This window comes from Suillus subaureus (assembly GCF_016647635.1).
Source record: "Suillus subaureus strain MN1 chromosome Unknown BJ212scaffold_11, whole genome shotgun sequence".
NCBI classification, from domain to species: Eukaryota; Fungi; Basidiomycota; class Agaricomycetes; order Boletales; family Suillaceae; genus Suillus; species Suillus subaureus.
In genome coordinates this window covers 221127-248969 of record NW_024538567.1, presented here as the reverse complement: position 1 = coordinate 248969, position 27843 = coordinate 221127, and the positions used below count along the sequence as shown (strand labels likewise).

General features: G+C 48.0%; 8 protein-coding genes across 8 annotated transcripts; 4 read left to right on the top strand and 4 right to left on the bottom strand.

Moving 5' to 3' along the window:
- Window positions 1-4793: 4793 nt before the first annotated feature.
- Window positions 4794-7024, top strand: BJ212DRAFT_1298601 (cytochrome P450; the record flags this gene model as incomplete). The annotated part of the gene is made up of 12 exons (XM_041332712.1): window positions 4794-4914; window positions 5015-5193; window positions 5243-5286; window positions 5349-5430; window positions 5483-5553; window positions 5597-5982; window positions 6036-6094; window positions 6147-6186; window positions 6240-6250; window positions 6302-6478; window positions 6530-6823; window positions 6872-7024. 12 exons carry the CDS (start codon window positions 4794-4796, stop codon window positions 7022-7024), a joined length of 1617 nt encoding a protein of 538 aa, XP_041194376.1.
- Window positions 7025-7153: 129 nt separating this feature from the next.
- BJ212DRAFT_96783 (uncharacterized protein) lies at window positions 7154-8872 on the bottom strand. Its single transcript, XM_041344472.1, has 3 exons — window positions 8554-8872; window positions 7329-8502; window positions 7154-7277 (listed from the first exon to the last, which is right to left on the bottom strand). The coding sequence occupies exons 1-2, from the start codon at window positions 8609-8611 to the stop codon at window positions 7334-7336; spliced, it is 1227 nt and encodes a 408-aa protein (XP_041194375.1). The 5' UTR covers window positions 8612-8872; the 3' UTR covers window positions 7154-7277; window positions 7329-7333.
- Window positions 8873-9396: 524 nt separating this feature from the next.
- BJ212DRAFT_1268955 (uncharacterized protein) lies at window positions 9397-10476 on the top strand (the record flags this gene model as incomplete). The annotated part of the gene is made up of 5 exons (XM_041330769.1): window positions 9397-9452; window positions 9506-9557; window positions 9606-9669; window positions 9724-9780; window positions 9833-10476. The coding sequence occupies 5 exons, from the start codon at window positions 9397-9399 to the stop codon at window positions 10474-10476; spliced, it is 873 nt and encodes a 290-aa protein (XP_041194374.1).
- A 3018-nt stretch (window positions 10477-13494) lies between these two features.
- On the top strand, window positions 13495-15612 carry BJ212DRAFT_1345994 (DHHC palmitoyltransferase-domain-containing protein). Its single transcript, XM_041335327.1, has 9 exons — window positions 13495-13889; window positions 13940-14305; window positions 14354-14388; window positions 14440-14562; window positions 14615-14715; window positions 14772-15023; window positions 15082-15264; window positions 15351-15484; window positions 15538-15612. Exons 1-7 carry the CDS (start codon window positions 13766-13768, stop codon window positions 15167-15169), a joined length of 1089 nt encoding a protein of 362 aa, XP_041194373.1. The 5' UTR covers window positions 13495-13765; the 3' UTR covers window positions 15170-15264; window positions 15351-15484; window positions 15538-15612.
- A 221-nt stretch (window positions 15613-15833) lies between these two features.
- BJ212DRAFT_1446386 (DUF323 domain-containing protein) lies at window positions 15834-19502 on the top strand (the record flags this gene model as incomplete). Its single annotated transcript, XM_041338236.1, is given in 13 exon segments — window positions 15834-15851; window positions 16278-16582; window positions 16713-17371; window positions 17452-17567; window positions 17616-17990; window positions 18104-18145; window positions 18196-18384; window positions 18435-18551; window positions 18571-18822; window positions 18874-19076; window positions 19127-19243; window positions 19295-19334; window positions 19386-19502. The coding sequence occupies 13 exon segments, from the start codon at window positions 15834-15836 to the stop codon at window positions 19500-19502; spliced, it is 2550 nt and encodes an 849-aa protein (XP_041194372.1).
- Window positions 19503-19609: 107 nt separating this feature from the next.
- Window positions 19610-21008, bottom strand: BJ212DRAFT_1268989 (uncharacterized protein; the record flags this gene model as incomplete). Its single annotated transcript, XM_041330774.1, has 4 exons — window positions 19610-20487; window positions 20542-20659; window positions 20723-20905; window positions 20958-21008. 4 exons carry the CDS (start codon window positions 21006-21008, stop codon window positions 19610-19612), a joined length of 1230 nt encoding a protein of 409 aa, XP_041194371.1.
- A 111-nt stretch (window positions 21009-21119) lies between these two features.
- Window positions 21120-23846, bottom strand: BJ212DRAFT_95637 (WD40 repeat-like protein). Its single transcript, XM_041344446.1, has 14 exons — window positions 23786-23846; window positions 23497-23736; window positions 23118-23274; window positions 23015-23064; window positions 22848-22959; window positions 22737-22795; window positions 22460-22682; window positions 22327-22405; window positions 22252-22277; window positions 22075-22203; window positions 21852-22020; window positions 21727-21798; window positions 21398-21674; window positions 21120-21346 (listed from the first exon to the last, which is right to left on the bottom strand). The coding sequence occupies exons 2-14, from the start codon at window positions 23610-23612 to the stop codon at window positions 21232-21234; spliced, it is 1584 nt and encodes a 527-aa protein (XP_041194370.1). The 5' UTR covers window positions 23613-23736; window positions 23786-23846; the 3' UTR covers window positions 21120-21231.
- Window positions 23847-24410: 564 nt separating this feature from the next.
- BJ212DRAFT_1497001 (uncharacterized protein) lies at window positions 24411-27582 on the bottom strand (the record flags this gene model as incomplete). The annotated part of the gene is made up of 4 exons (XM_041341542.1): window positions 26970-27582; window positions 26208-26358; window positions 26059-26171; window positions 24411-25994 (listed from the first exon to the last, which is right to left on the bottom strand). Exons 1-4 carry the CDS (start codon window positions 27093-27095, stop codon window positions 24411-24413), a joined length of 1974 nt encoding a protein of 657 aa, XP_041194369.1. The 5' UTR covers window positions 27096-27582.
- Window positions 27583-27843: the final 261 nt, after the last annotated feature.

The window sequence follows — 27843 nt, the reverse complement described above, 5'->3', positions numbered from 1 at the left end:
AGAGCTGGTCAAACGTGACTTCTGGTGGCCCGCCATGGGTACCTACATTCGTAAATACATTGAAGGTTGCACCCTCTGCCAGCAGATGAAATCTGATACTCATCCGATGACACCCCCCCTTGTTCCCATTCCTTCCGTCGCCACGGCACCCTTCGCTCAAGTCTCTGTTGATCTCATCACCGACCTTCCCCCATGTGCTGGGTTTGATTCTGTCATGGTCGTGGTCGACCATGGCCTTATGAAGGGGGTAATTCTCGTCCCATGTACCAAAACCATCACTTCTGAAGGGGTCACCAACAAATTCTTCAAATACATTTACTGACGATTTGGCCTACATGAAAAAGTCATCTCTGATTGTGGCCCGCAATTTATATCCAAGTTTTCTCAAGCTCTTGCCAAGCTTCTGAAATACGATGTAGCAGCATCAACTGCCTACCATCCTCAGACTGACGGGCAGACCGAATGGCTCAACCAAGAGTTGGAAACATACCTTCGAATCTATTGTCGAAACAACCCCGAAAATTGGGTAGAGCAGCTCCCTATGGCAGAATTCGTACATAATCATCGAAAACACGACTCTCGCAATGCATCACCATTCTTTCTAATGATGGGATACGAGCCACAAGCCCTTCCACACACCCTTCCCGACTCCACAGTTCCCGCAGCAGCGGACAGACTTTGTTCACTCCAAAAGTCCAGAGAAGAAGCACTCTCTTGCCACAACCTTGTGATGCAGCGTATGGCAGAAAGAACTCACGGACAGAAGTATCACCCTTGGAAGATTGGAGATAAGGTTTGGTTATCCAGGAAGAATCTGATCACGCAGCTACCTTCGCGAAAGCTCGCCCCTAAGCAATATGGTCCATTCCCAATCACTGCCGTCCTGTCTCCTATCACATTCACACTCCAACTACCACCCCAATGGAAAGTTCATCCCACGTTCCATGCTTCTGAATTATCAGCCTATCGCGAAACAGAGGTCCACGGACCGAACTTCCATGACCCACCACCTGACACCATCGATAACGAAGAAGAATATGAAATTGATGCGATCTTATCGCACAAAGGAACGGGTAAACGAAGACGCTATCTCTTATCGTGGAAAGGATATTCGTCCGCTAGCAATGAGTGGGTTCCAGAAGAAAACCTCAGTAATGCCTCCGACATCCTTAACGCCTATAAAAAGGCCCATGGATTATAGACTTCCCTTAGAATGTCCCACCTCGAATGACTACGCCTTTGCATCCTCTGCATCCAAGAACTTACCGCTGCCATGGACAATGTCGCTGAAGGAAACGCCCACCCCTTGACACTCCTAGATTACCAGAACATCACCGCCACCAACCTTGCGCGACACGCGTCTCCCCCCGTATCCTCGCCACCCACCTCTAACTCCACCTTAACCCTTACCGATGACTCTACCCTTACCGACTATTTCTCTGTCATTGATCAAGTTGAGACTAGTGCCTTGTTCGAATCCGCCATCACTTCTCAACAATACGCTATTGAGATAGACCGCCTCCTTGGAGAAAGGGGGGCGATCTCTAGTGGCCTCATAATCAGAATCATTAGAGATGCCAGCCTTATCGACCGCACCGCCGCCCTTCTTGATGATGAACGTCATCAGACTATTTTTCGTCACCTTCACATACGCATTCGCAATACCGCAATCCGCCTCTTACCAGAAGAGACGAGAGAGGCCATCAGAGAGGCCATTCATATCGTTACTGAACGAATCGCTCTCAACCCCGTCGCACGACCGCCTTCTCCCCACGTCGTTGTCCCCGTACCACCACCAGCTCCTGTTGCAGCTGTTGTGGAGCATCAGGATAATAATATCCCTCCTATTGCCGTACTTGATGTACCAGCTTCTCCTTCTCCTGACCCAGTCGTACGTACCACACGACGACTCCCACTTAAACAAAGATCCTCCCGCCTTGCCGCTAAACGAGCCGCTTCCGTCTCCCCTACTAAAGCGCCACTCAAACGGTCACGGTCACCATCCCCTCCAAACCAATCCTCATCAGTCACAATTGTAAAGACATCGCCGGTCGATAATGTTGTATGTCGTAACTGCCACACCGCCGGCCACCGTCACAAGAACTGCCCTGCATACTATTGCCGAGTTTGTAAGGAATATGCACCAGGCCATTTGTCGGTCTTCTGCAAAGAGCTGAAAGGAGAAGCGGTTATTCCTTTGGTATGGACTGACGTCGGTTTCTACGACGCACTTGCTCACTGGGAGATCGAGCAGGACGCCATCGCTCACACTGAGCAAATGGCGCACACTACCATCACGGAGGAGCAAGACGATCTCCTTCATTCCAACTACAATGCAGACCCCATCTACTGGGCCAACCAAGATATGTGAAGTCGGTGACTTCATCACTAAACGAGGGGTAATGTTACAGTCGTGGTTACCCCTATCTCTTTTTCCCTTTTCTTCCATTCGTGTACTACGCCGTGACCGCACTTGCCTGTGCCATCATTAGGCTAACATCTTTCCATATCTGTATTACAGCATGACCGCCTTACGCCGTCACTAGCTGACTTCTCTCTTATCTCTGACTCACCCATGACGTCACTAGTTGACTCATGTTCCTTATCTCTGACTCACCTATGACGTCACTGGCTGACTCGTGTCCCTTATCTCTGACTCGTCTTGATGACATGTACATACCGGCCCTAAAGTAGGCTATACCTATATAAGTCGGGTTCTGTACTTAGGTAGACTTCACTTTAATCTACTAGGTTTTACCTGAACTATCCTTCGCTTAGGACTCCCAATCCTAAGTCGTCATATAACCGATATTCAAACTGGAGACACTCTCTTCAGCTTGTCTTAAGAACCTTACATTTGTGAGGACACGATCCGGCTTTAGGCATACCCTTATCGGGTACCTATCGTTGCGCCTATCCTAGTCGACCTACGGTTTACCGTAACAGCTTCTGATTCTGCTGTTGTCAATGGTGCTCTCCACTAGCACCCCAGCCATTACTATCGCACTACTCCCAGGCCTTCATACACTGTTTTCTGGTGCCCCTCCCTCTCCATTATCCCCACCGCGATACCTGTCATCTGTCCACTACTGCTGTGTTATTTCCCCCTGCATTTGTACTGTTGTCATGCTCCTGTTATTGTATTGTTTCCATGCACCCCCACACCTGCTTTTATGCCACCGCAATACCTATTAGTACTAATATCACACCCTGTCATAGCATGTCATTTCTCGTCATATCAATTGATTCATTTTGCTGTACTACTTTATATGGCATGATATGATTTTGTATGAAAATTGAACCAAAAACATATGTTGTCAGAGGAGGGCGTGCCCCGGCATGCAGTATATGTGATGCGCCCCGACGACATATGTTGTGCTCCGATATTTTCCTAATCAAGAAAAAAAAACAGACGACGTCCGTTCTCGTCGTACCACGCCATAGGCGGTTTCTACTGGGATTGAGCCATGCTCTTTCACAACCATGCGTCATATCCCTTTTGTAGCGCCTTGTCACGCTTTAGCAGCCCGAGATCCCTAAGACTTAGTGACATTGCACAGTCAGCATCGTCTATCCTATTCATACAGAATCGGAATCGGACCGTTGGACCGTCGGAGTCGGACTATTACTGACGGTAAAATTCAAGTACCCGGAATTGACTTGAGCTAGTGCCATGTGAACTTGGCTGGATAGTGCGCAGCTGTGTGAAATGAGACACGGATACATGAAGGTTGCGACCAATCGTTTGACATTACAGTAGCGACGAACCTGACAAAAATCTTGCACGAATCTGCTACGGATCTGGAGGTTATTGTCACATCCATCGCCGACATAACCTGCCTTTTTCTGCAGTGCAGGTAGCTCTCCCCTCATTGGAGGACCTGCTCGCAGGGGAACTTGTACGATTTTCTGGGAAACGTTGTCTGTAGCATCCAGGGGTGGCTCCATAGTCATCGTTGTAGGCTAACTCTTTAGCTACGGTTTACGTAATTGTTGTTCATTTGCTTACACATGAACAGCGCTTTGCATCCCCGCAGTAGTGTCCAACGGGGGAATTTCTTCTACTCTAACAGCCATGCTCAATATTTTGGACCTTCGTTTCTAGTAGTTGCAGGCCAGCCGCCATAAGATAAAGGGATGGTTCGGGAGGCTCCGAGTACATTGAGAGTATCGTGATTGCACCGTTGGGGGAGACCATCATCTGTTCCACCGCTTAGACCGGCCATGGCTGCTTCCACTTCACAAAAAATCTTCTTGTCATCTGGTGAAAGCGCCAGCGCTCGACAAGAATTCTTGTATCGCAACGCCACTTACCTCGTGCCGTCCCAGGAACCACTCACAAGGTGGATTCTATTCACAGGTTCCTTTGGTCATGCACTGTCCTGGTTATTAGTAGAATTGAGTGCTGACTGCGTAATGATTTAGCTTGCCGTGGCGACGAATCACTGTCACGGCACAATCTTAATTCCGGCAAGATGGCCAGAAATATCATATTTTAGCATGGATGGACTCCTCAGACACTGATGTGATTTCTCTATCTTTCGTCTTGCACAGTCTAGTTCGTTCAAAGTACTATGTAGAGACGAAATCACGTGAAAATGGCTGAGCATAGTACACGACATACGTCGGACACTTTCATTTCAAATTCCAACACAGGCTTCTACTGACAGTCAACAGGCCTGTTCCTGACAGTATTGATTGCTACAACAAGCCGGTAGACTTCGTAGTCATGCCGCCACCGCAGAAGTGGCTATAAATCTCCCAATAGATCAATTATCGAATTCATCACGACAATGAAGACCTCACTTACTATCGCTATACCTGGCTCCGTCAAGCCTCTGGACAACTGTTCATTCGGTTGGCGTGTTCAATGTCGCTTGTTCACTTGCGGCACTGTGGACCTTCGTCAAAGTGGTGAGGGCACTTCGCTGGCGATTGAGGACGACTCAACTCCGTGGTCCACCTCGTACCAGCTTCATATATGGTGTTTCGAAAGACCTCGTCTCATCTAAAGACAGTGCTACTGTGTATGAACATTGGGCGCAGGAATATGGAGTAGTGTACATGATTCCGTCGGTCCTCGGACAGACCAGAATCGTGCTAGCTGACCCAAGAGCCATCGCACATTTTTATGCCCGAGAATCATGGACCTATGTGCAGACGCCTCTTTCTCTGGCGCTGATAGAGAACCTGGTATGTTAATACCCTCTTCTTATGTCATCTATTTGATATCTCTTGACAGGTCGGTAGAGGGGTACTATCGTCTCAGGGCGAGAGTCACAGAAGGTAGTGTCTAGAATCCGGATCTTGTCCTCGTGCTGGGGACTGATCAGCTACTTGCGAATTAGGCAGCGGAAGGCCCTGACTCCAGCGTTCAGTAATGCAGCTATTCGGAAACTCACATCAGTATTTTATGATTCAGCATATAAGGTAAGGATTTCCAATGTAAGGAATGCGACACATCTGATCTCGAAACTCTAAGGTCAAGAACGTATGGGACACCGATGTAGAATCGAGCAAAGATGGGAATGCTGTCATTGAAGTTCAAAACTGGTGCGTTCATTTGGACAAACAAACCTTGCACTCCTCATCAAAGTGACTTCAAGGATGAATCATATCTCGTAAGGGATGGATATTTGCTGTGCAAGCTCCGAAAATCACGCAACAGCAGTTTGGATACGATTGGCATCGCTGGTTTCTCCCATGATTTTGGCTCACTCGACGGAAAGCACGCCAGCGTTACGGAAGTCTTCGATACATTTGGAAACAACTCACAGGCCTCAGCAGTGAACCAACTTTTTTTCCTGTTCGCGTCGGCGTTTCCTATCATTGCCAAGATACCTAATAAGCGGACGAAGCTGTCGAAAAAACTTAACGTGACTATGGGTGAAATATCCAATGACTTGTTAATTCGCAGTCGCCGGGAGAAGGATGTGAATATGAAAGAGTCGGAAGAAGAAAAATCTATCATCGGACTGCTGAGTACGCTCTCCAAGAGATTCATTGTGATTCCTTGATTGACGTAACGATCGTAGTCAAAGCTGAAGGTCAGGAAGCTGAGCTTCATATGTCCGAGGATGAAATATTGGCTCAGGTCCGCGGAGACTATGTATCACGGCCATGACTTGCAAGCTGATATCCTGCAGATGAAGGTGTTGCTTCTCGCAGGTTACGAAACAACGTCAAGTGTGTTAATTTCTTGTCCGCTTCCATCATATTATCTGACTCTTCGCTGGCAGTCAGTCTTACGGTAAGTCTACTGTCCAATTACATCTGTGTACGCTATTCACGTGGTGATCAGTGGGCACTGATCGAGTTATCGCGACACCCCGATGTCCAGACCAGACTCAGGGAGGAGCTGCTTGCATTTGGTCCTGATCCGACATACGACCAATTAAAGGCCAGCCTCCCATACTTGGATGCGGTCGTCCATGAAATTCTACGACTCCATCCTGCGGTACCCGAGTTCACTCGCTGCGTGCGTACGCGTGTCTACATGTGAATAGAGACCCTAACAGTGGATCTACAGGCACGCGTAGATGATGTTATTCCCTTGAGCGAACCTGTGTGCACAGAGTCCGGGAAAATGACGGACAGTATATCTATAGCAAAGGGGTCATTGATGGTAATCTCAATCAGGGCAATCAATCGGTCTTTGGCCATCTGGGGACCTGACGCAAAGGAATTCAAGCCTGATCGTTGGTTGACTGAAGACGGGATCAGTGGGAAGGCCAAGGAAGTTCAAGGTCATAGGCATCTGCTGACATTCGTCGACGGCCCGAGGACGTGTCTTGGCAAAGATTTTGCGATCGCGGAATTCAAGGTGAGTGATTCGAATCAGTCAGTTTGGACGTTATTCACTGCGATACAGACGGTTTTATTAGTTCTGGTGAAGAACTTTATGTTTGAGATGCGGGATGGACCGGATACTGAGGTCGAGATTGCGAGGGGAATTTTGCCTCGCCCGCGTGTTGTTGGAGAGGACGGTATTGGAGTGCCTTTGAGAGTTCGTCGGTATGAATGATTGGTTGCATTGCACTGGAAGATTTATCTGCAGCCTGAGCTCTTAAATAATTTATTCAGATAGGCATATAAGCTTCATATAATATGCACTTTGTATAGCTGTGTACGGGACGAAAGGCTGAAATTTAATTGCATAATCAATCGGTTGAACCATGTGCATGGACTGTAACATAAACAGGATTCAAAGGTAAGTACCACAATATGATATCGGGTCAAGTCGTTGAATCGTTCCTGGTTACAAACGTAAATAAAAACTTGGCAACCGTATAAGCAGTGGCATTATGGAATTCATAGGACACACTTACCGGTATCATTCTTCTGGTAACAGCCAGTTCAACTGGATACCGCGAGCAGCGCATACGCTGTGTAGCTCATCCCTATATTCTGCAGCCGTAACCATCCACTGCTCGGAGAAGTAGATGCTCATTGGCATACGATAAACGTTCAGCGATTGTAAGGAGGGTTGCCAATTCGTATGTAGCAGCGCCAGCACAGTACGCATGCTCAATATGTCCTCAGAGAACGTGAATGTCTCCAATGATAATCGTAGATCAAGCAAACGTTCTTTGTCCATTTTCAACCCGTCGACGCGAAGTCCTCGCAAGCCCGCGAACCCAAATAGGGCTGAGATAGTCTCCGAGTCGCTGTCCGCTATGGAATCAACCACGATTTTGACGTGAACTTTCTTCACAAAACCTCCAATGACCTTGGCCAAGTGACCCAGGCTCATGCCTATTTCCTGCACCTCCAAGCACTCTATGCTCTGTGAACTGGACTCAAGCCATTTACACAAGCCAGGAGACAACTCTGTTTGAGATATCGATAAGGTCGAAAGCTTGAAACGAGGCGGCGAAAAGTGTTCCAGGAGGTCGTCACCATTGTGACTCTGAAGCATCTCAAAGGACTTGAGATTGCATAAACGCGATAGAAGAGGGGCAAGGAGGCGGAGGTTCTGCCCAGATACTTTGAGCTCCCTCAAATATGGGTAATCGGGGAGGGACATGTTGCTGGTAAAGCACAAGGAGCCACACTCTCCTGCAAGGTACCTGAGTTCCGGGCAGCACGCAACAATCTCTCCAGCGAGTGTCGCATACTCCTCTGGCTGCTTTTTGTTACGCCGATGCGGCGAACAATACATGAATTGCAGGCTGCGAGCAGGGCAATGACCGCCGAACCTCTCGCGCACGGTGCAAAGAAGTAGGCGAAGGGAGTTGACTTGACAAAGTCGGATATCCTGGTACAGGACTACTCTTGCAGCCTCGTACCAGGCTCTTGATACTAGAGTGCAGCTGAGCAGGACATTCACTATCTCTTTCCAGGTTTCTCTATCCTCGTACCGCTTCCATCTTGGTTGTAAAATTAGGGCTAGGATTTCTGCTGGCAGAAAAGGGGAAAGTGAAGTAACGGGATGCCCGCTTCCAGGTTCGAAGGGTGAAGGATTATCGTTGTCCTCTCCGGTTATCTGTCGTATGTTGTCCTCTAGACGACACTGCAGTCAGCGGAAGCCTCGAAGTTCTAAGGACTACTTACCTGTGTCAACTGAGGCGTGAAACGATCTAGACGCGTCTATTCCGTCGCTACTGCTCATGGTATGCGGGCTGGTAGTATGACTGTTTGAGAGTGGGTCGGTCACCCAGGTGATCAGTGGCACGGTGTGAGACTCCGTTCGATAAAATTATATAAACAACTTATACCCAGAGTTTATATTGACTGTGGAGAACACAAGAGTCGTAGGACTCGCTGGCACGAGTTACAAGTCTTATACTTAGACACTGTAACCGAGCAGATAAAGGGGATTGCACCTAAATATAAAGTATACCCGGTACTTGAGTGTAAGACAAGAGAAAGGAATCAAGTGGCCTGGGTCGCTTGCGCCAGCGGCCTGACCGGCGCACCGATAGGACGCACATCAATGATTAACTGCAGGCACTCTGTAGTCCAAGCATTATGTAGTAGTAATACCTAAACTTGGCTACCACTTGATTGACCACGTCCCCAGATGCAGCTACTGTGACTGACTCCAGTACAAAGATAATCTCCCATAGGCAGACCATAAGCGGATCAACAGAAGTTACTAAAACAGTCGTTCCTTTTGTATGAAGGCAGATGTTCAGTGCGAGTCAAGTGATGTGGATGTGACTTAGCTAAGCCTTACTGATGACAGTTTGTTTACCAAAAGCCTTGGATCCAAACAAACGGACACTATTATGGGACTCTCGGATCCCACTAGAGTCATCTCCACGTGTACTGACAATCAACATGAGAACAGCCCGTGGAAGTGCCAGGGGCCGCACGCGGGGGCAACCACATACTCGTGGAAGGGTGAATACTTCTTTTCAAGTTAGAGAAGCAGGTGCCACGCCTCACATACAAATGGAACACATCGCATCAGTTAGCCGGAGTAGCGGACTCGAGCAAGGCGGGGATGCGTGAGATCAAATTCCTCGACTCATTCTTAGAGCTTACCTTTCTCAGGTGCTAGCTTGAAGAATTTCAAGGTGCAAGAACAGTACAGGGTGTTCGTAGGTGAGAAGGTGGGTGTGCCTGATGACATTCGGGATGAGGCTGCATGAAGATTACAGCTGCACAAGTTCTGGACAGAGAAACAGACAAAGGATGGACAGGAGAACATTTTAATTTTGTTCCGTGAGTCCCACGTTCCTTTTTGACCAAGAATCTATTCTAAACTTTGCTGGACAGGAAAACTTAGAGAAGGAATTTTTGCATCCAAGCGGAGTGATGCCTTTGCAATCGAAGGTACGTTAATTTGACCCCGCATTGATTTTCTCATAGTCTAGATATCCTGCAGTGTACGAAACCTCTCTTTACCTCTCCGCACTTTTCGACTCCCCAATCCAGGCATCTTCTATTCTCTCTCACCTCCTCCCTGAACTCTACACCTCTGCATCAATCCAGCCTCCGATCAGCTCCGTGCTTATATCTCTCCTCCACCACCTGATCGCAGGATATCCATCGCAAAAAACCTACTTTGAACATCTTTCAGGCCTCTCGCCCAACGTGCTCGATAGGACATCAGAAGCATATGTATGGATATCAAATTTAGCAACGGGTCTCCGCACCCTTAACTATATCAGGGTTGAAGCGCTTTCACGACACGATGTATACAGGCATATCCTTTCTGTTTCCAAGTCAGCTGACGACACAAACGATGAGTTGGTCCATCTGTCATATGATGCGGTGCACACGCTCGTGGAACGGCTGAGAAGCAAAGCGAGGGATAAGGCGTGGGTGGTGCTGCGCAGTGCATATCGGGAGCTATCAGCTTCAGAAGAGACCCAGACTTGGATGGCCAAATGTCTACTGCTTTCAACCGAGCAGACATCTGCATCAGAACTTTCTTTGGAGGAGTGGATCAATGAGCGGTGCCGAGATGGTCACCTTCGGCCGAAGGAAGGGCCAGTAGGAAGATGGATTGTATGCAAGGTCAGATAACTGCTACTTATGTCGATGTTAATCTGGTGTACGATATCATGGTTATCATGCCTTGTGACCCCAGAGTGTCCTAAGGATGTTGGCGTGCATGGCACAAACCCTTTTCATATGCGAGCTTCAACCAAGATCTATCTTGCTCATGGGCGACTGGTTTTGCAATTTTCTCGGAGGCTGAATTCTCCTACTCCGACGTTTATTCGACCTTCCTCTTCGTCCTCTTCCAGAAGAATAGGCTTGCCTCCGTGTGCTACCTGTCGTCCGTTTGGGAAATTCACCCATAATGTCTGGTTACCTCCAGTAGTCTGTACGATATGGGAACGATTGAATGGTAAGCCCATCATTCTCTAGATCCGGAAGGAAGTCCCTGACATCACAGTCTTTATGCATCGGCACAGTGGTCAGCGTACCTTGGCATAATAAAGAAGGAACGAATATCTGCCTTCTATCTAGTCTGCTAGGGAGACTAGGTACGTCATAACACTTAAAACTACTTTCTCCTACTACCTCCGACAACCATCGACAATGCCGCGCGCGGCAGTGAGGGAAGCACTTAACTTCATGGCCAAGTTGGAGAGCCGCCCCGCCCCAAATAGGGACCATCGTGGAGCTTACATTCGTGCAAGAGCGGTACAGTGTGTTGTGATGGAGTGGGTCTAATGCATCATGCCTCTTCTATATCCGTACACTGACGCGACCTGTAATGAGCTTTATATGCTTCCTTCGTTTACCCTATGACCCCCAATACCAGGGCCTTTTGCGCCCATTCGCACCCCGCCACCTCTCCTGCCTTGCAGGTAAATTGCGTAGCAACCTGGTGTTGTTCTCTGTTTTCTTTTTTATACTCTTTATGATACTGAAGACAGACAATTTGGTATTGCAACGGCATCCACCTTCTTAACTGACTAGATCTGATCTTGTCCATCAATTTTTGATTTTTGATTTGCAGCCGAAAGACGAGTGAGCACCAATTTGTACATGAACGATGTCTGTGACCGAAATGCTCATGTTTAGCAGTCGCATGCGAGGAGGTCATGCATGTTATTGAAATCATGGATAGCACCAAGCATTGCCCTTCCAACCAGCTAATGTTCCAGGTTGACCTTGGCACAAGTGACTACCCTTGCTAGTGCGGGACTCGGGGAAAGAATTTGTGATTAAACTGGAGTCTTCGCGAGAATGAGTCATGCCTGGTGCCGTACACATGAGCGTCGTTGAAGTATTTAGTCTTATCCGACTCCCAACGTTAGTGGAGGAGGGCTTTTGTCGAACACGATCAGTTTCCCATCTCCCTACACCTGTGTTCGGCTTATCTGACACCTTATTTGTTAGAGGCTTGTCAAGTTGTCATTCCGTTCTCGCTGGACCCCTCTTTTCCGTTACGCGTGCCTCGGTGAGCCGCTCCTGCATACTTTCTGTCATGGGGTGTTTAGCGTTGACCTCTCCATTGACATGACATCTACATCTGGTGGCCGGGTCTTGCTGCAGCAATCGCAAGTAAATACAAAATTCAGTTCCGCCTCGGCATCGACATAAAACAGGAGCGCACGCAAACTACACTTCACAACGATATGGCTTGGTCTTCCACTTTCAATTCTTCCACCTTTAGCTTTCAAGTCATCTTCGGTTTCATTAGAAGAGCCAACGGCCAAAGGAGTGTCCATCAACGAGGTTTCAGCGAGACTGGCGTACGCACCTCGGGGATATATCTTATGTTCTAAGACGAGTCAGACGACCTTCGCGGGGCGTGAAGATGAATTTCTTCTCATGGACAGAAGGCTATCAAAAGGAGGTTTCGGCGCAATGACTGGGCCTAGTGAGATGGACCTCCGAGGATCTATACAGCACAAAGATTTCGAACCAACTCCAAGAGATGTCAAAGTATGTTCCAATAGAAAAAACCTTGTCAGCAAGTTTCGAACCTGCACAATCCAAGAGCAACAGATTTTGATTCTGCTATGGTGACCACATGGCTACGACCAGTTAGATGAACCTGCGAGGAAATCATCGATGAGTGAATGTTAAGGTGTGTTCCGATAGGAAAAAGGCGTGTCGTGTGGTAGGTTTCGAACCTGCGCAACCCAAGAGAAACAGATTTTGACTCCGGTAACCATTGGGTAAACAACGGTGAAGATGAACTTCATTGGAACTATCCATGAGTGAATCACGAAGCCATGTTCGATAGGAAAAAATACCCTCGTCGTCGACAGGTTCGACGGATTTTGATTCTGTTGTGTAATCACCTGGCTAAGACCAGTTAAGATGGACCTCCGAGGAAACCATCCACTGAGTAAATCTCCAAGGCCTGCTGTGTTCCGACAGAAAAAAAACCGTGGACGTCGGCAGGTTTCGAACCTCCCTTGGCACAGTCCAAGAGACAGATTTAGAATCTATTGGGGTAACCACTTTGACCAGGACGAAGTTGAGATGGTCCTAGGAGGAAACCATCTGTGAGCGAATCTTCAAGGCGTGTTTTGATAGAAAAAAACAACCTGTGGTGGGGAGGTTTTGAACCTGCACAGTCCACGAGAAACAGATTTTGATTCTGTTATGATCACCGCTTGGCTAAGACCAGCTACGATGAACGGTGAAAATAATCCGGCAAGGAATATCAATTGTAGCTAGCTAGCAGTGCTTGGTTATTTGCAGAAAACAGGATAAACACGTTACGTTAGGATTATTTGGGCTCCCATTATTTTGCCTTAAATTCCGGTGGATCTGTTGTGGTGACCACTTGGCTAGGACCAGTTAGATGAACCTCCAGTCGACGAAACGATTCAATGTCATGGATACAAAAAATACCTGTCATTCGGCAAGTTTCGAACCTGCGCAATCCAAGAGAAACAGATTTTAATTCTATTGTGGTAACCACTTGGCTAAGACCAGATAAGATAAACCTCGAACATTGTCATTGAAACTATCCAAAGGTGTCCCGATAGAAAAAAACTTTGCCGTCGGCCTTCCTGCGCAGTTCAAGAGAAATAGATTTCGATTAGGTTGTTATAGATGAAGTTTAGTAGTCACATACTGCTGGTGGCAGTGCAGAATATCATGCTTCCATATGTTGAACGGGTTAGTACTACTACTATAGTAACTATACTAATCTGCACGGTGGCACTGCTTGTTGGACAGCCTCTTGAGCTTGAGTGACAATTGAGTTCTCAGCTCTTCCTGTTATTCCTTTTTATCATATACCTGGGACAACCACCATCAATACCCTTAGTCACTGTGTCTGAAGCCAGGCGCAGCACAACGATCAAGTTCGTGGACAATTTCCAGTCGTTCGTTTTACATGTCACGGCCTCAGCCTTTACTCTCCTTCGAGGTAGATACCTCGGGACAAGACACTTCCCTCAAACATGATGATTTTGATTCAGAGGTTCGGAGAAGTTGGCATCATTACCTACCGCTATGTTGTACGTCCTCGCACCGTGTGTGTTCCTTCATTGACTCAAAACATTCCCAGTGCTACTTTTCCTCATGGTGGCTCCCTATCCTTCGTTGCTTATCGTGCTCGTAAATCACTATCTTCGCACATTGGACAAGCCTATTGCCTTCGTTATTCATTTCTTGGTCATTTTTACCCTCAAATTCCTCGCCTTTATTTCCTTGATAGTTTGCGTAGCTCGTGATCCCGGTCCAGTATACTTTAACGCTTCCGACCAGGGTCCTATCGATCAACGTGAAGATATGGGCTTCGCAGAAGCTTTGATGACCATGGGGAATACTGACGACGACTGTAGTCCTGACAAGTTTTGTCGGAAATGTTGGGTACCTAAACCGGAGCGTGCGCACCATTGCAGCATCTGTGGCCGTTGTGTTTTGAAGATGGGTGAGTTTATACACTTCAGGCAACTACGCTACTGACTTACCATCCTAGATCACCATTGTCCTTGGCTTGGAGCTAAATGTATCGTAAGTAGTAGAGTGAGCCCGCGGTATGCATTTATAACATCTCGTTTGCAGGGATATAGAACATACCCAGCATTTGTTCACTTCTTGACTTGCATCACCGCTTTCTCCGCATATGTCACTACCATATCTATATCCGCAGTCCGGTGGTCTTTCAATAACCCGCTTCTGGTTCCAGTGAGGAGTCTTGAACGCGCTTACTGAAATTCCGAGACTCATGGTTGTCCAGGATCAGGCTACCCCTGTTCATGAATTGTTACTTGCCGCTGCTGGTGTGATTTTCACTCTGGTTGTTGGTTCCTTCTTGGTATACCATATCTACCTCATTACGTAAGTGAAACGCATAACTTTTATGTTTATTATTCCATGCGCTGATTGCAAAGTAGCACTAACCAGACTACTGTTGAAGCCCTTTCACCATTCTTGTTATTGAGATATATTCCTCCGTTACCGGCGTCTATGAAGTTATCTGATCCTCCAATGGAGGAAGAATTATCATACAGTCAACGTAGAGTGGTCCGTGATGCACATAGGTTCGTGCGCATGTACGATATCGGGTGGCGGAGGAACTGGGCGCAAGTTTTCGGATGGAGCAAGCCGCGAGGGTGGATTTATCTTCTTCTTATTGGCGGCACTGGGTGAGTCGTTTTTATGTACCCCCTTTCTTTGCCAAATTCAACGAGTGGATCCATACAGGAATGGTGATGGGCGGTCATTTCCACGCAATCCACGCTCGCAGGAGATGCTGTCCCAGCTGGCGGCCCGCCTCGAGAAGGATGCTTGAAATAGAATCATTGGGTGCCTCTTTATAAGTATGATGCTTAATGTGATTGCAATCTGATATACTCCCGTGAGAATGGAAGGGACAGCGAACACAAGGTATGCCCATCCAGTGTTTCTACGATCGATAGGTACTAAGATATGACAATGGACGCGGACGTTATGTGATGCGCGATGGAGAACAGCCACAATAAGATTCTTTTGTGATCTGTCCAAAATACGTCGGCCGAGCCTGGATTCTGCAGGTGATACCTTTCTTGTTATATCTACAACATTCCTACTTCCCATTTCAGGCCTTTAGCTGAGGTGCATATCACATCTATGTAAGCCAGATTTCAGCTCATGATATTGTTCTAATATTCTGTGCCTCACTTTCTATTTTGAGTGTACCAGTATTGTCTCTGTGATAGGTTATGTCTTCAAAATATGGAGATAAGCAGCACGCCTATGTACCATTGTATAAGTTATAACATGCGCATGGATTCCGATGAAGCATGTACCTCCGAACCTGTGATTTCAAATCAATCATTTTTGTGGAGGTAGTGTTTGGCAGGGCAGCCAAGTTCTGCCCCTTCTTCCAACAGAACCGTGACTGCTTCAAAACAGTCCTGCCCACAACACTACTAGGTCGCCACCAGGATCTACCTAACGCATAAAGGTTTACTACCATGCGGCATGCTCCCGAGGTTGCGTATTGTGTCAGCAGGTCGGCTATTTGACAGGTGAAATGATGGGGAAGTGCGGCTGCATTCTAAAAATCCACATGATCGCCGAACTGGAGGAATCAGGTTTGATCAAAATGGGGACATGCTCCCAGCGAAGCGCCAGGGTGCACAGTTTACCATTTTTTGCTACTCCATCAGCTCACGAGGTTCTCTTATAGGGTCTAGTGGCTAGTTGGAGCAAGACGGTGTCTTGCAAGTTGCGATACCACGTCTTTGATCTGGCAATTTATTATTATATAATTGACGCAAGTCAATGCTCGAGCCCCTGTATAGCCGATGTGTCCGATCTATAAAGAGGATGGCCCATGGAACCCCTAGTAGTCCTCCAGATTCTACTTTCCAAGGAGGTCTTTCTGCTCACAGTGCGATACCATGAACACTCTTCAGATTGTCGATGTTCGACCCCATGACAAGTCCTCCTTAGCTTCCGGTGGTTCCGATGCTGCAAGTGACATCCAATCGCAGATCATTAGAGGACTAGTGGCTGATGAGAAGACCTTGCCTACTATGATTCTCTACGACGAACACGGCTTGAGGCTATACGATGATATCACTACTAAGGCACCAGAATATTATCTGTTTGGTGCGGAGGAGCAAATTCTCCAAGACCACGCAGGTCAAATAGTGGACGGCATGCACCAGCACACTGGAGGTGTTGTTTCAGGAGAGGTCGTACTTGAACTCGGAGCTGGGTGAGTTTTTTTGACTAGGGCGATGACATAATGCAATGTTCTTGGCGGTCACAATATGTAACCCGGCCCTGAGCGCTGCCAGTGAGCCCCTAGCGCAAACAACTGCTGATCTGAGAGTTTTTTACTATAGCTCATTGCGCAAGACTTCCCACATTCTACATGCGCTTACCAATCTCGTTCCTGTCGTTCCACCTGTCGTCCCCATAACATACTACGCGCTCGATCTCGAAGAACGTGAGCTCAGGCGCACTTTGATGGAGCTTCGCGAGTCTGCAGTTGGTTCTATTCTTGTCGGCAAAGTCGAGGCGCAAGGCATGCTTGGAACGTATGATGCTGGACTCAAATTCATCGAGGAAGGTGGTCTTCAACAATCTAGATTTACGGACGGCGCTTTGCCACTTTCGTTGGGGTCCTACAGGCTCGACAGCACTCGCCGAGACTCCTCTCCAACCTCGACAGGATCTTCTTTTCCCGATTCGTCAGACACTGAGATAACATCTCCGTCTACACCAGGCAATAACCGGACCCCCTTACATTTGCTCTTCCTCGGCTCCTCGCTAGGCAACTTCAAGCGCGGAGAAGACGCCAAGTTTCTGCGGGCGTTACCATTGGAGCCCGGCAAAGATACCCTTCTTCTCGGCTTGGATCATGATAATGATCGCAAAGATATTGAACTAGCGTACAATGACCCTCGGGGTCACACTCGTGATTTCATATTGAATGGGTTGAAGGCCGCTGGGAGAGCACTCGGAGACGAGTCAATGTTCGCGGAACAAAATTGGGAATACTGTGAATACTTACAACGAATCCAAACGTAAGTACCTCTTGTCAGTGCGATTGAACACCAATCCCATCACCTGTTGGATTAGGTTGTCATGAAGCGTACTATAGGTGTACCCACACGCATGACATTAACCCCTCAATGGCGCCCAAGCCGATTCAATTTTTGGAGGGTGAACTTGTCAAAATGGAAATCTCGCACAAAGTACGTTGCACACCTTGAATAGGAGATAACTCACGAGCATCGAGTTAGTATTCGGAAAGTGACACATACACGCTATTTACCGAGGCCAATCTGCGGCCCATTCAGCGATGGACAGACAATACGCAACGTTATTCACTCTGGCTGTTAGAACGTCCGCCATTCGTATTTCCGTTACTTGACTCGCCATCGGCGGTGTCTAGCCACACTGCCAAATTCGGTATTCCCTCGATAAAGGACTGGAGCAACATGTGGACTGTTTGGGACTTCGTCACACAGCGGATGATACCTCCTGCAATGCTATTTCAGAAGCCGATTGATTTGAGACACATCTGTCTGTTCTATCTCGGTCACATCCCAACCTTTCTTGACATCCATTTATCTCGTCTTCTTGACCAACCTCACACCGAACCTCAGGAATTCAAGGTCAGTTTAGATTTGAAAGAGAATATCAGCGGCTCATATCTCATCTGCAGCACATTTTCGAGGTACGAAGCAATCGTATCCCTGAAAATAAGTACAGCTAAATCTGATTGTAGAGAGGCATTGACCCCAATGTTGACGACCCGACCCAATGCCATGTTCGCCTTATTGCTCCCATTCATTCGTCTAGCCTGATCCCTATCCCTAGCCTCATTCAGTGGTTCCCACGAACGATGACGATTGGCCCTCACTCCATAGTATTTTGGCCTTCCAAATACGTGTCAGGGAGCGCCTTAGAAAGGTTTACAACGATATTGCTGAAGGCAAGATTTCCTTGACTAGGAAAGTAGCTCGCGTCCTATTCATGACGTTCGAGCATGAAGGTTTTCATGTCGAGGTAATATTAGCTCTTGCGAAGTTGGTTTAATTCGCTGAGGTTGCTTCAAGACGCTCTTGTATATGCTAGTTCAGCGCGCAGGGACGGGAACGATTCCTCCACCCGACTTTTCTCCTCCCCACTGGGAGTCTCTTGTAGTGCAGTGGCAAGCAGCACCCAAACCTGATGTAGCAACCGTTGAAATAGGCCCTGCAACTGTTACGCTTGGCATTAACGACAGTCGAAGCAGAAGACACCGATCCTGCGAAACGCTGCGATTTCGCTGACCACAGCTTTGGGTGGGACAATGAAAGCCCAAGTCGACAGGCCGAAGTCAGGGCGTTCCGTATTGAGTGGCGGCCCGTGACGAATGGGGACTTTTATGAGTTTTACAAGGGTGCCGGGCAAGGAAGAGTCGAATTCCCTGCCAGTTGGGAGGATCGCAATGGAGAAACCTGTGTAAGTGTACTCACCTTAACTACCGCTTTTACTAATCTCAGCACGCTGCAGGTGCGGACGCTATATGGTCCAATTTCCATAAAGATCGCCTGGGACTGGCCAATCCTTACTTGCTACGAGAATCTTTCAGTGTATGCGAGTGTGAAAGGCGGACGCATCCCGACTGAACCGGAATTGAGACTCTTCCTTGACAAATTCTCTTCTAGGTATGAAGGGGGTGCCAACGTCGGATTCAGGAACTGGCATCCTGTCCCGTACGTATACTCTTGCGCATATGATTAATGTAATAATCATTTCATATTAGGGCTACTACCGGCGGAGGCAAGCACGGTGGGAAGGGGCATAATGGAGGGGTGTGGGAGTGGACTTCCACTGTCTTTGACAAATATGATGGCTTTGTACCATCGACGTTGTATCCGGGGTGAGTACGATAGGTTCCCGTATAACTAGTTGATTAATATGCTTCACTCAGGTATTCCGCTGATTTCTTCGATGAATCTCATCAAGTGGTTGTATGTGTCTTGCTCGAGTTGTTTTCCATATTCTCATATCACATTTATCAGATTGGAGGGTCATACGCCACCATTCCCCGTATCTCTGAAAGAAGGAGTGTACGCAACTGGTACCAACGGAACTACCCCTACTGTTGGTCGAGCGCAAGAATTGCTTACGACGTGTAAAGTACAGACTACATGAATCCTGTCATAAACTCTTGGACATATCGACACTTGTAATACTACTTATGTGTACACTATCCCATCGTCACAAATCCAATTACTGAGGGCCTTCAGATGGTTCTCGGATTAAATGCATCCAAGAATGAAGCAGGCTCAACATCTTCGTTAACCTTCACCAAAGTAGTTGCCACTTGCACGTGCTCTCCCTCCTTGGCAAGTTTGTCATTCAGGTAATTTTGAGCGTACTGCAGCGCAAGTCTTCGTCGGGGCTCTGGAACGTTCTTCCCTAGCCAGGTGTAAACAGCTGGGAATGCATGGTCGTCCAAGATATAAACACCATCAGACTGAAGTGAAGTCTTCTGTGCAGCGACAGCGACGACCTGCCAGCCATGGACGTCTCCGATCAGTCGGTATAACAGCGGGGGATCGATCGGTGTCCCCTGGTTAGGCGGTAGCGGTATGTCCATCACAGGGGAAGTGATTCCCGCTGCTTGAAGGAACTCTCCTTCATCCGGAGTCCCCTCATCTACACAGTTATCATTAATACGTACGGAATCACAATATATTCGAGGAATGCACTCGCCAAACACTTGAAATTTAGTTTGAGGAACCCTCCATTGTCCCAAGTACATCATATATTCAGCTGCTTTGTACCTTGCCCAAGCAGTACTCTTCTTCGTATTGTATTGCCAATAGAGGGGACCTTTGTCGAGTACGTAGACGATCCCCTGGCGCATAGCCAACCCCTCGAGAGGTATTTCACGTACTATAAGTTGTTTCCCGTCCTCTGACCGTGTCTTGAGTACCTTGTCACGCGTCGTGACCATCGTGTAGATCTTCTTTTCATCTTCAGGTAACATAGTGAGGATGTTATGCCATCCTGTCGAAACGCCTCCATGTAAGATCATGAAATGGGGGAAGTAGGATAAGTATCGAGGGGATTCATAGTTTTGGATTTCACGGTATTGCGTTACTTTGCTTCCGAGGTCTGATGGGTACTCTGAGCATCATTCGTGCTCGGATTATATGATAGATGACCTACGTTCTTCAAGCTCAGCAGCCTTAAATGCAGCTGTGGCAGCTTGATCTAGAGTCGTATGTTCTCCTTGCCAGAAATGCAGATCGTATCGGAGCGGTGAGTCCTTGCCATCCTGGTACGTCTGCATGAAGGACACATCTACGTCAGAACCTCTCGCGCACTGTATCGTCCCATCGCCACTCACATGTAAGACAATGTACGAATCGCCATCATAGAAAGTCCCATATTTCTTCTCGTGTGCCACCCAGTCACTACAATCGACGATCGCGAACTTTTCTACTCTCCATATTTGAAAACCAGGTTGGACACCAGCTTTCGCCCAAGCTGATTCTTTGGCGCCAGCGTGTTCGCGGACGCGTCTTTCGAGCTGTATATGCAATCAGGAGTCAAAGCGTCAACCAAGCGGTGCCGAGACTTACATCGGAGCCTAGAAGTGCGATATTAGAGTCCCTTACGTTGTACGCAGGCATCACGCGCAGAAATCGATATTCACGATGGTGGTAGGGTTAGAGGGTGATGAACCAGATAACAAGGCACACTGCACGTGTCTACACAAAGCGCCGGAACAGCCTTTTGACTTCATCGCGGAATGGAAATAAGCTGTGACAAGAACAAGAACGAGGCGCTTATCCACAGTGCACTGCCATCATCACCTGAACTGAATTATAGGGAGCAATCAGAGAGGTATCAAAGTTAATCGATCACGGTCTCTTCTGAATCTTCATCTTCATCTTCTGAGTCTTCTGCTGAATCTTCTCCCCAACGTCTCACTGTAAACACATCTGCTTCACCCTCTTCTCTCAAGATGCTATCCATGTCAAGTATTAGAAGGAGCCTATGCTGAGACAATGAGACTTACTGATCAAATAGAGAGATCGTCTCATCCTCCCCTTCCTCCTCCTCAACCTCCTCACGCAGCGTCGGATGTGGCCCAAAAAGCGCTCTCAGGAACGTTCTTTGTGCTGCTATATCTTGAGGTTGAAGCGTCCTGACGGTCGGTGGAGTAGGAAGAAGATTTTGAACAGCAGGTGATGAAGGTATAGGGCTATGAAGCATAATTTGGCGTTCAACACCCGAAGTCACGACATGCAGCAAGGACGGATGGATCGCGACAGCATTCACGATCGATTTATGCCCTTCAATTGATTATCAGCGATAAAACCCCTAAAACAAATTGAGGATGATTACCATTCAGTCTCGCTAACGGCGTCGATATCTCAAAAGGCACGTATCTGCTCTCCCACTTCCCTTCTGCAAACGCTAGTACTCGCATGTCAGGTATCTCGCTCGGACATATGACTGTACACGCTCACCTACAGTATCCGGCCATTCGCGGGTATACCAGTCATAAGAGGTGATCTCCTTCCTGAGCCCCTGCAAAGTCATCAAAGGAGGAATTTTCCATACATAGGCCCTGAAATCATCAGACCCAGCGCCGTACATGTCATCTTCATCCATTCCAGGACCACCGAACGCGCCCGACTAGACGCAGTGAGCTGACGTGCAATCTTGATGTGGAGAAACGAAGTGGCGTACTTTCATCGTACATGAATTGGTGTATGTTCGTTGAGGTGGAGAGATCTGGGTTCCATTGGGGGCATTGCGGCCTGTGCATATAGCCAGGGGATGTGGATCTGACAGGGCATATATCGTCGGGAAATAGTGCTAGAGCATGATGAGAGAAAAAGCTAAGACAGCAGGGGGAAAGCTTACAAGGAACGTTACGGCTAATTTACTTCCTAGAGAGAGTATGAAGCAGCACGACGCAACTCGTGGTCCGGAACCCACCATCACGATCAAAAGTCAAACTGCTGCTTTCCGGATTACTAAGATACCTCGCCGACTTTCTCGACAACTTCGTGTTATACTATCATCCGTCTCGTAAATCAATCTACAGCAACAGCACCAGAGACAAACATACCACTCTCACGATCCCACCATTCGACCGTGTCGACAATGGCCCAAAAGTCATCCTCGTATCCCGGAGACAAACCTGCCCATGTACATCGCACGTCGCAAAAACATGCTCCATGACAGGATGATGTTGCACGCCTGTGAATGAAGCCGTATGTTGAAGCGTCCCCTGCGCCGTGCTCATTCCACCACCAGCACGACCATCATGCAGTACGAGTTTTCCATCCTCACTGTAAGATGCCGATTCGGACTCGGATATGGGCGATTTGGGATGTAGGACGTACCTAGCGCTGAGAAATATCTCGTCTTCGTATGGATGGCACGTAAGCGCTCGGACGCTATCCTAGCTCCTCGACATCATTACAAGACTCATGAAAAGAAAGTGGGATGCTTACGTCGTGATCTTCGTACTGCTTAACAAAGGACGACGAACCCCTCCCATTACTCCTACCAACCCCCCGCAACGTCGAAACATCATATTTCAAAGTAATATTATCGGCTCCTCCACTACACAGCTCATCAACACAACACCTTGCACACACGATGTGATACGAATCCTCACCTGTACAAATACTGATTCGTAGCTGAGAAATCAAGCGCCAGTACATTTCCCTGTCCACGCAACCATGAGCACCAGTGACATAAACCATGCACAAAAAGCTCACGCTAGGCCCAGTAAAAACATGCCCCGGACGCACCACGTCCTCCTCGCTGAAATCCCAAAGTAACACGCGGAAATCGTCTCCAGCGCTTGCGAGCCATCTACCGTCGTGTCTTGAGAAGGCGAGGTAATTGACGCATGATTTGTGGGCTGTTAGTTTCCTGTGGAGGCGGCGTCAGACGTTATCATGACTCATAGAGGGGTGGTTGAGTAGCGGAGTGGAGTGGGCATGCACAGTCTAGTTTTCGATGAGGAATATTAATGTGATGCGCGTATACATACGCACGAAGGACGCGCGCAGCACCTGTACCGTGCACTAACGCTCCAATCACACATCACTCCACTCCACTCCACTCCACTCCACTCCACTCCACACTACATACCTAGAATACGGAAACCCACACTCATAAAACCTCTTCAGCGCATCCTTCCTCGCAACATGGATAGATCGCGCAGTTACCGACTCCGTCGGACAAAACTTGTTATAGGTACGACGCATGATCCCCGTTCCCGTTCCTGTTTTCTTGTGCGTGGTCTTGTCGTTTCATCAAAAATCAAACGCGTCGAAAATCGAGGGTGGTCAGTCCTAATCATCAATATTATGATGTTGCAGTCGCGGAGCGCTGTGATTCAGTGCGGCCCTAGTTAATAATTTAATGTGGTGTACCATACCGTATTAGTACGCAAGGAGCACTGGTACGACACTGGTTCCGTGGATGCGATAAGCAACTTGTGCTAAGCACTATTCCTCTAATTAGCGCCAAAAGTCCGATCACAGCTGTTTCGAATCTCAATTGCATCGCCTCGAAAAATTGCAACTATCATAATGATGAAGGCGAGCAGAACGCATAATGCTACATACACGATCTCGAAGAGGGAAAGATACAACTACTATATAACAGTGCGTTACGCACGTGCGTACTCGATAAATAGATAGATAGATAGCAACAACAGGAGGATTACGAGAGGATTACAATCGATAGACGAAAATCGGAATGAAAGAGCGATGGGAAGAGGAAAGAGGAAAGAGGAAAGAGAATTACCCGAAAACACTAACTAAGATACTTCCTACACGTCAAGATAACCTGATCCTAGCCTATGTACGCATCTATATGTAACACCCTCGCAAGGGTCTTTCTATGTGGGGTTGTTGAAATCATGAGAGGAAAAGGGGAATAAGGTATTAAGAGGTGGATTGATATTGGATGAGTGTGGATAGATTGTTTGCAGTGGGGAATCAACCAACGCGACGAGCAAAAGAAAAGAAACGGCCGAAAGTAAGAAAGGAGGAAAGACATCACCTCCCAGACCTCGTAGCAGCCTCGAACTCCTTAAAACCAGGAAGCTCCACTTTCTCCCTCTTCCCACCACCCGTGTTCATAAACGTCCCCTCATCATCACTACTACTCTCATCCTCATCCAGATCCATTGGAAGCCCCTCCCCCTCCCCTTCTCCCTCCTTATCGCCCGTACTTTCGCTCGCGCCTAAATTCAAAGGCGGCAAAGTAATAGGCGGCGAATTACTCCTCGAAGCAGGCACCGAATTCGACGCAAACACATTCGTCGTACTCCGAGCTTTGTTCTTCAGACCCGTACTCATACCCATACCCAAGTGATGCGAATTCGGCCAGCTCGTGTTTCGGGGTGGGTGGCTAGCGTTGATGGGTGTCATTCCAAATGCCATCCGGACGGAATATGCGAGGTGGTGGTTCGTGTGGGGGTGAGGGGGCGAATTCGGTCTTGAACCACTCGGACTTGTAGTTATCGCGCCGCTCTCAAACACCGGTTTAGAGCTGTACATCCCATTGCCTACCAACGGATACGTAGAGCTCCCTGGGCTGCTCCCACTACTGCTCGGCCCACTTGAAAGTTGAGGCGTCGGGAGGTTATGTAAGGCTCGCTCGGAAACTTGGGCTTGGGCAGCGAGAGAAAGTTGACCGGGGTATGTTCTTACATGTGGAATCGGTTCGAATGAACCTGAACCTTGTTTTCGGGAAGCCGGGAAAAAAGCACCGCGGGTTGGGGGACTGCTGACGATGCTGGAACGACGGGAGCGTTGGCGGATAGGTTCGTCTATTGGGCTGATAGGCACATCCACGGGGGGTAGCGAGATGGGTGATGGGGCCCTTGATGGGTTGGCTGAATGAAGATTGAGGGTGCGCAGTGGGCCAAGGAACGGGCTTGTACTTGGTGTAAAGGTAAATTCTGTAGCTTTGATGCCTGAGGGTGGGGAGAACTCGGCAGGGCCAGGATATGTGGCACGGGATTGCGGATGTTGTGCGGCGACGTGAGTGTCAGAATCGGAACTCAAAGGTGACGGAGAATCCTCATGTGTTACGAGATGACGATAAGCGGGGGGATGAAGGGTTGAGTTCAGGGTGCGGGGTTTAGAAGCTTCGGGGTAAGGTGGAAGTGCAGGGACGGAGCGGGGGTCTTGTGACATAGGAGTCATTTGCCAAGCAGGGCCGCTCATTCTTCGTTTTGCGCGCATGAATCTGTCTGAAGATCTGATGTCTTCGTCTTCGTTCCAATCACGGGTGCTTGATACACCGAAATAGCCGTCACTAGGTGCAGTTTTGAGAGATATTGTGGAGTGGACGGGGGAATTGGAAGCACTTTTTGATGTACGTCCGCGGAAGTAAATTGCCTCGGCGTTCCGGGCTTCATACTCTGCACGGCGAAGAGCTTCTGCATGACGGGCTTCGTATTCTGCGCGACGAAGGGCCTCTTCTCGTTCGAGTGCATAAAGCTCATCCATTGCTAGACTTGACAGAGTTGAAAAAGCGGAAGGGTTTGATGAGACTGGGATATGGGTTTGAGAGCGTCTTGGGTGAGAAGGCTCATAAGAGGCAAGTGACGTTGGTCGGGCATACGATTCAGCCTAGGATAATGAGGGTTAGTGATTAAATTAAATTGATTACATAAAATGGAGAAATGGAAGATACCTCGTCATCGCTGTTCGCTCTACTTCTAGCCTTCTTCTTTACTCTGATAGAAGTTCCTTGAGGGTCTGAGCGAGACAAGGAATGTAGATTGATGCCTGGGCCGGTGTGTTCATCTATGATTGAGATATTTTGTTTTGCCTTTGGTTTACCTTTGGCATTTGAAGCACCAGACAGAGAATTGTCGTTGTTGTGAATGCGTGAATGTCTTGTGAGTTCGTCTGAGCGAGAGAAACGCTTCTCGCAAGATGGAAAAGTGCAGACAAAGGGTTTTTCGCCTGTATGAGTGCGAATGTGACGAGTCTATAAGATGACGATCATATGAGATCAGCACGTTGCGCTAGAGAATGAAAAAAAGAAAGAAGGACGATAGCTTGCCTGGTGTTCGAGTCTACTGAAAGCGCGACCGCATAGAGGATAAGGACATTTATAAGGACGAGGGGCGACTTTATCGTGAGATGGAGGAGCTGGTACTTGAGTCTCCATTGTGGTTAGGACGAAGAAGGAAGAAAAAATGAGGCAGAGTATAAGTAGGCGCTAGAGTATGTAATGGGGGGTCGCTCGGAGTCCGGGGTAGAAGGCGTTGACTCAACGTGCAAGGGGTCCAACGTGGAATTGTGGCTGTGCTGAACAATAAAAAATATATTCTTAAACTCTTTTATTATATAATAAAAAGGTTACCCCACATCTCGCTATCGACCAACGATATACGATATATATTACATAACCGCGGGTTTCCCGTGACACTCGCCGCATAGAAAACTTCTTTATATGTAAATTCAACCCCGACGAGCGCTGACACCACGTGTCACTCGTCCGCCGACACCCCTTTATCGCTTTGCCACGTGCACAAACACCCTATCATCGATCCAGAGAAGCATACCCCGAGTCGTTGGTTTGCCGAGATCACGCACCCTCTCTTCGTTCCCTTCTTGCTTGGATCGTTGTCGTATTGACACGATGTGTTTAACCCTCGCCACAACCATCTCAAATTCATTCCAGCAAAGTTCCCGATTATTTGCCGTCCATACCGGGATCATAGAGCACAATGTGCTACTTGCACCTCGGGTTTTATCCCCGCACAAAGTCAAATGAACCCTCTCGGTTCCTCACACTCTGGTAACATTGACAACCGTCCTACCCTCGGCATTCATGCGCAACGCAAAAAGAAACACAGCACATCATCCGGGTCGAACGTTCTAGAATCTATCCCCGCACGGAGGGAAATGAAACCATCTCGGATCCTTCAAAACACTTGGAGATTCCAAACTCCGGTTCAGTCGACAGCGTTGATTCGGACTACCACGGGAACCTGTTCATCTACGTAAACCTCCGCGTACAATGTGCTACTGACGCATTATTCCAATTTTTATTACATGTACCCTATGACACTCGTCCCGGACCAAGGAGTCTATAACAGCCCCTCCAGGTTCTGGGAAAATACGGGACCATGCCGGAAGGCCCCTCTCAAACGAGATGGAGACTCAACTTAGACTCATCCACAACGTTGACAGCCACGCATGTGGGAATGTTTGACATCATCCCTTTGCTCAGATTCCTCCAAGTAAAAACATCCACGCCAAGACCATATGTGCTACTACCAAGATCCGAAATGCATTGTACTCACGGACCGGAAATGAACTTGGCTTAAACGAGATCTACAGCGCAATATTGATATTGACACTGACGACCACGGATTCTGGAGACATACGAAAGGCTCCCCCGCATGCCGAAAAACTCTCCCCCACATGCCGAAAGGCTCTCTTCGTATGCCTTGACATTCCGTAC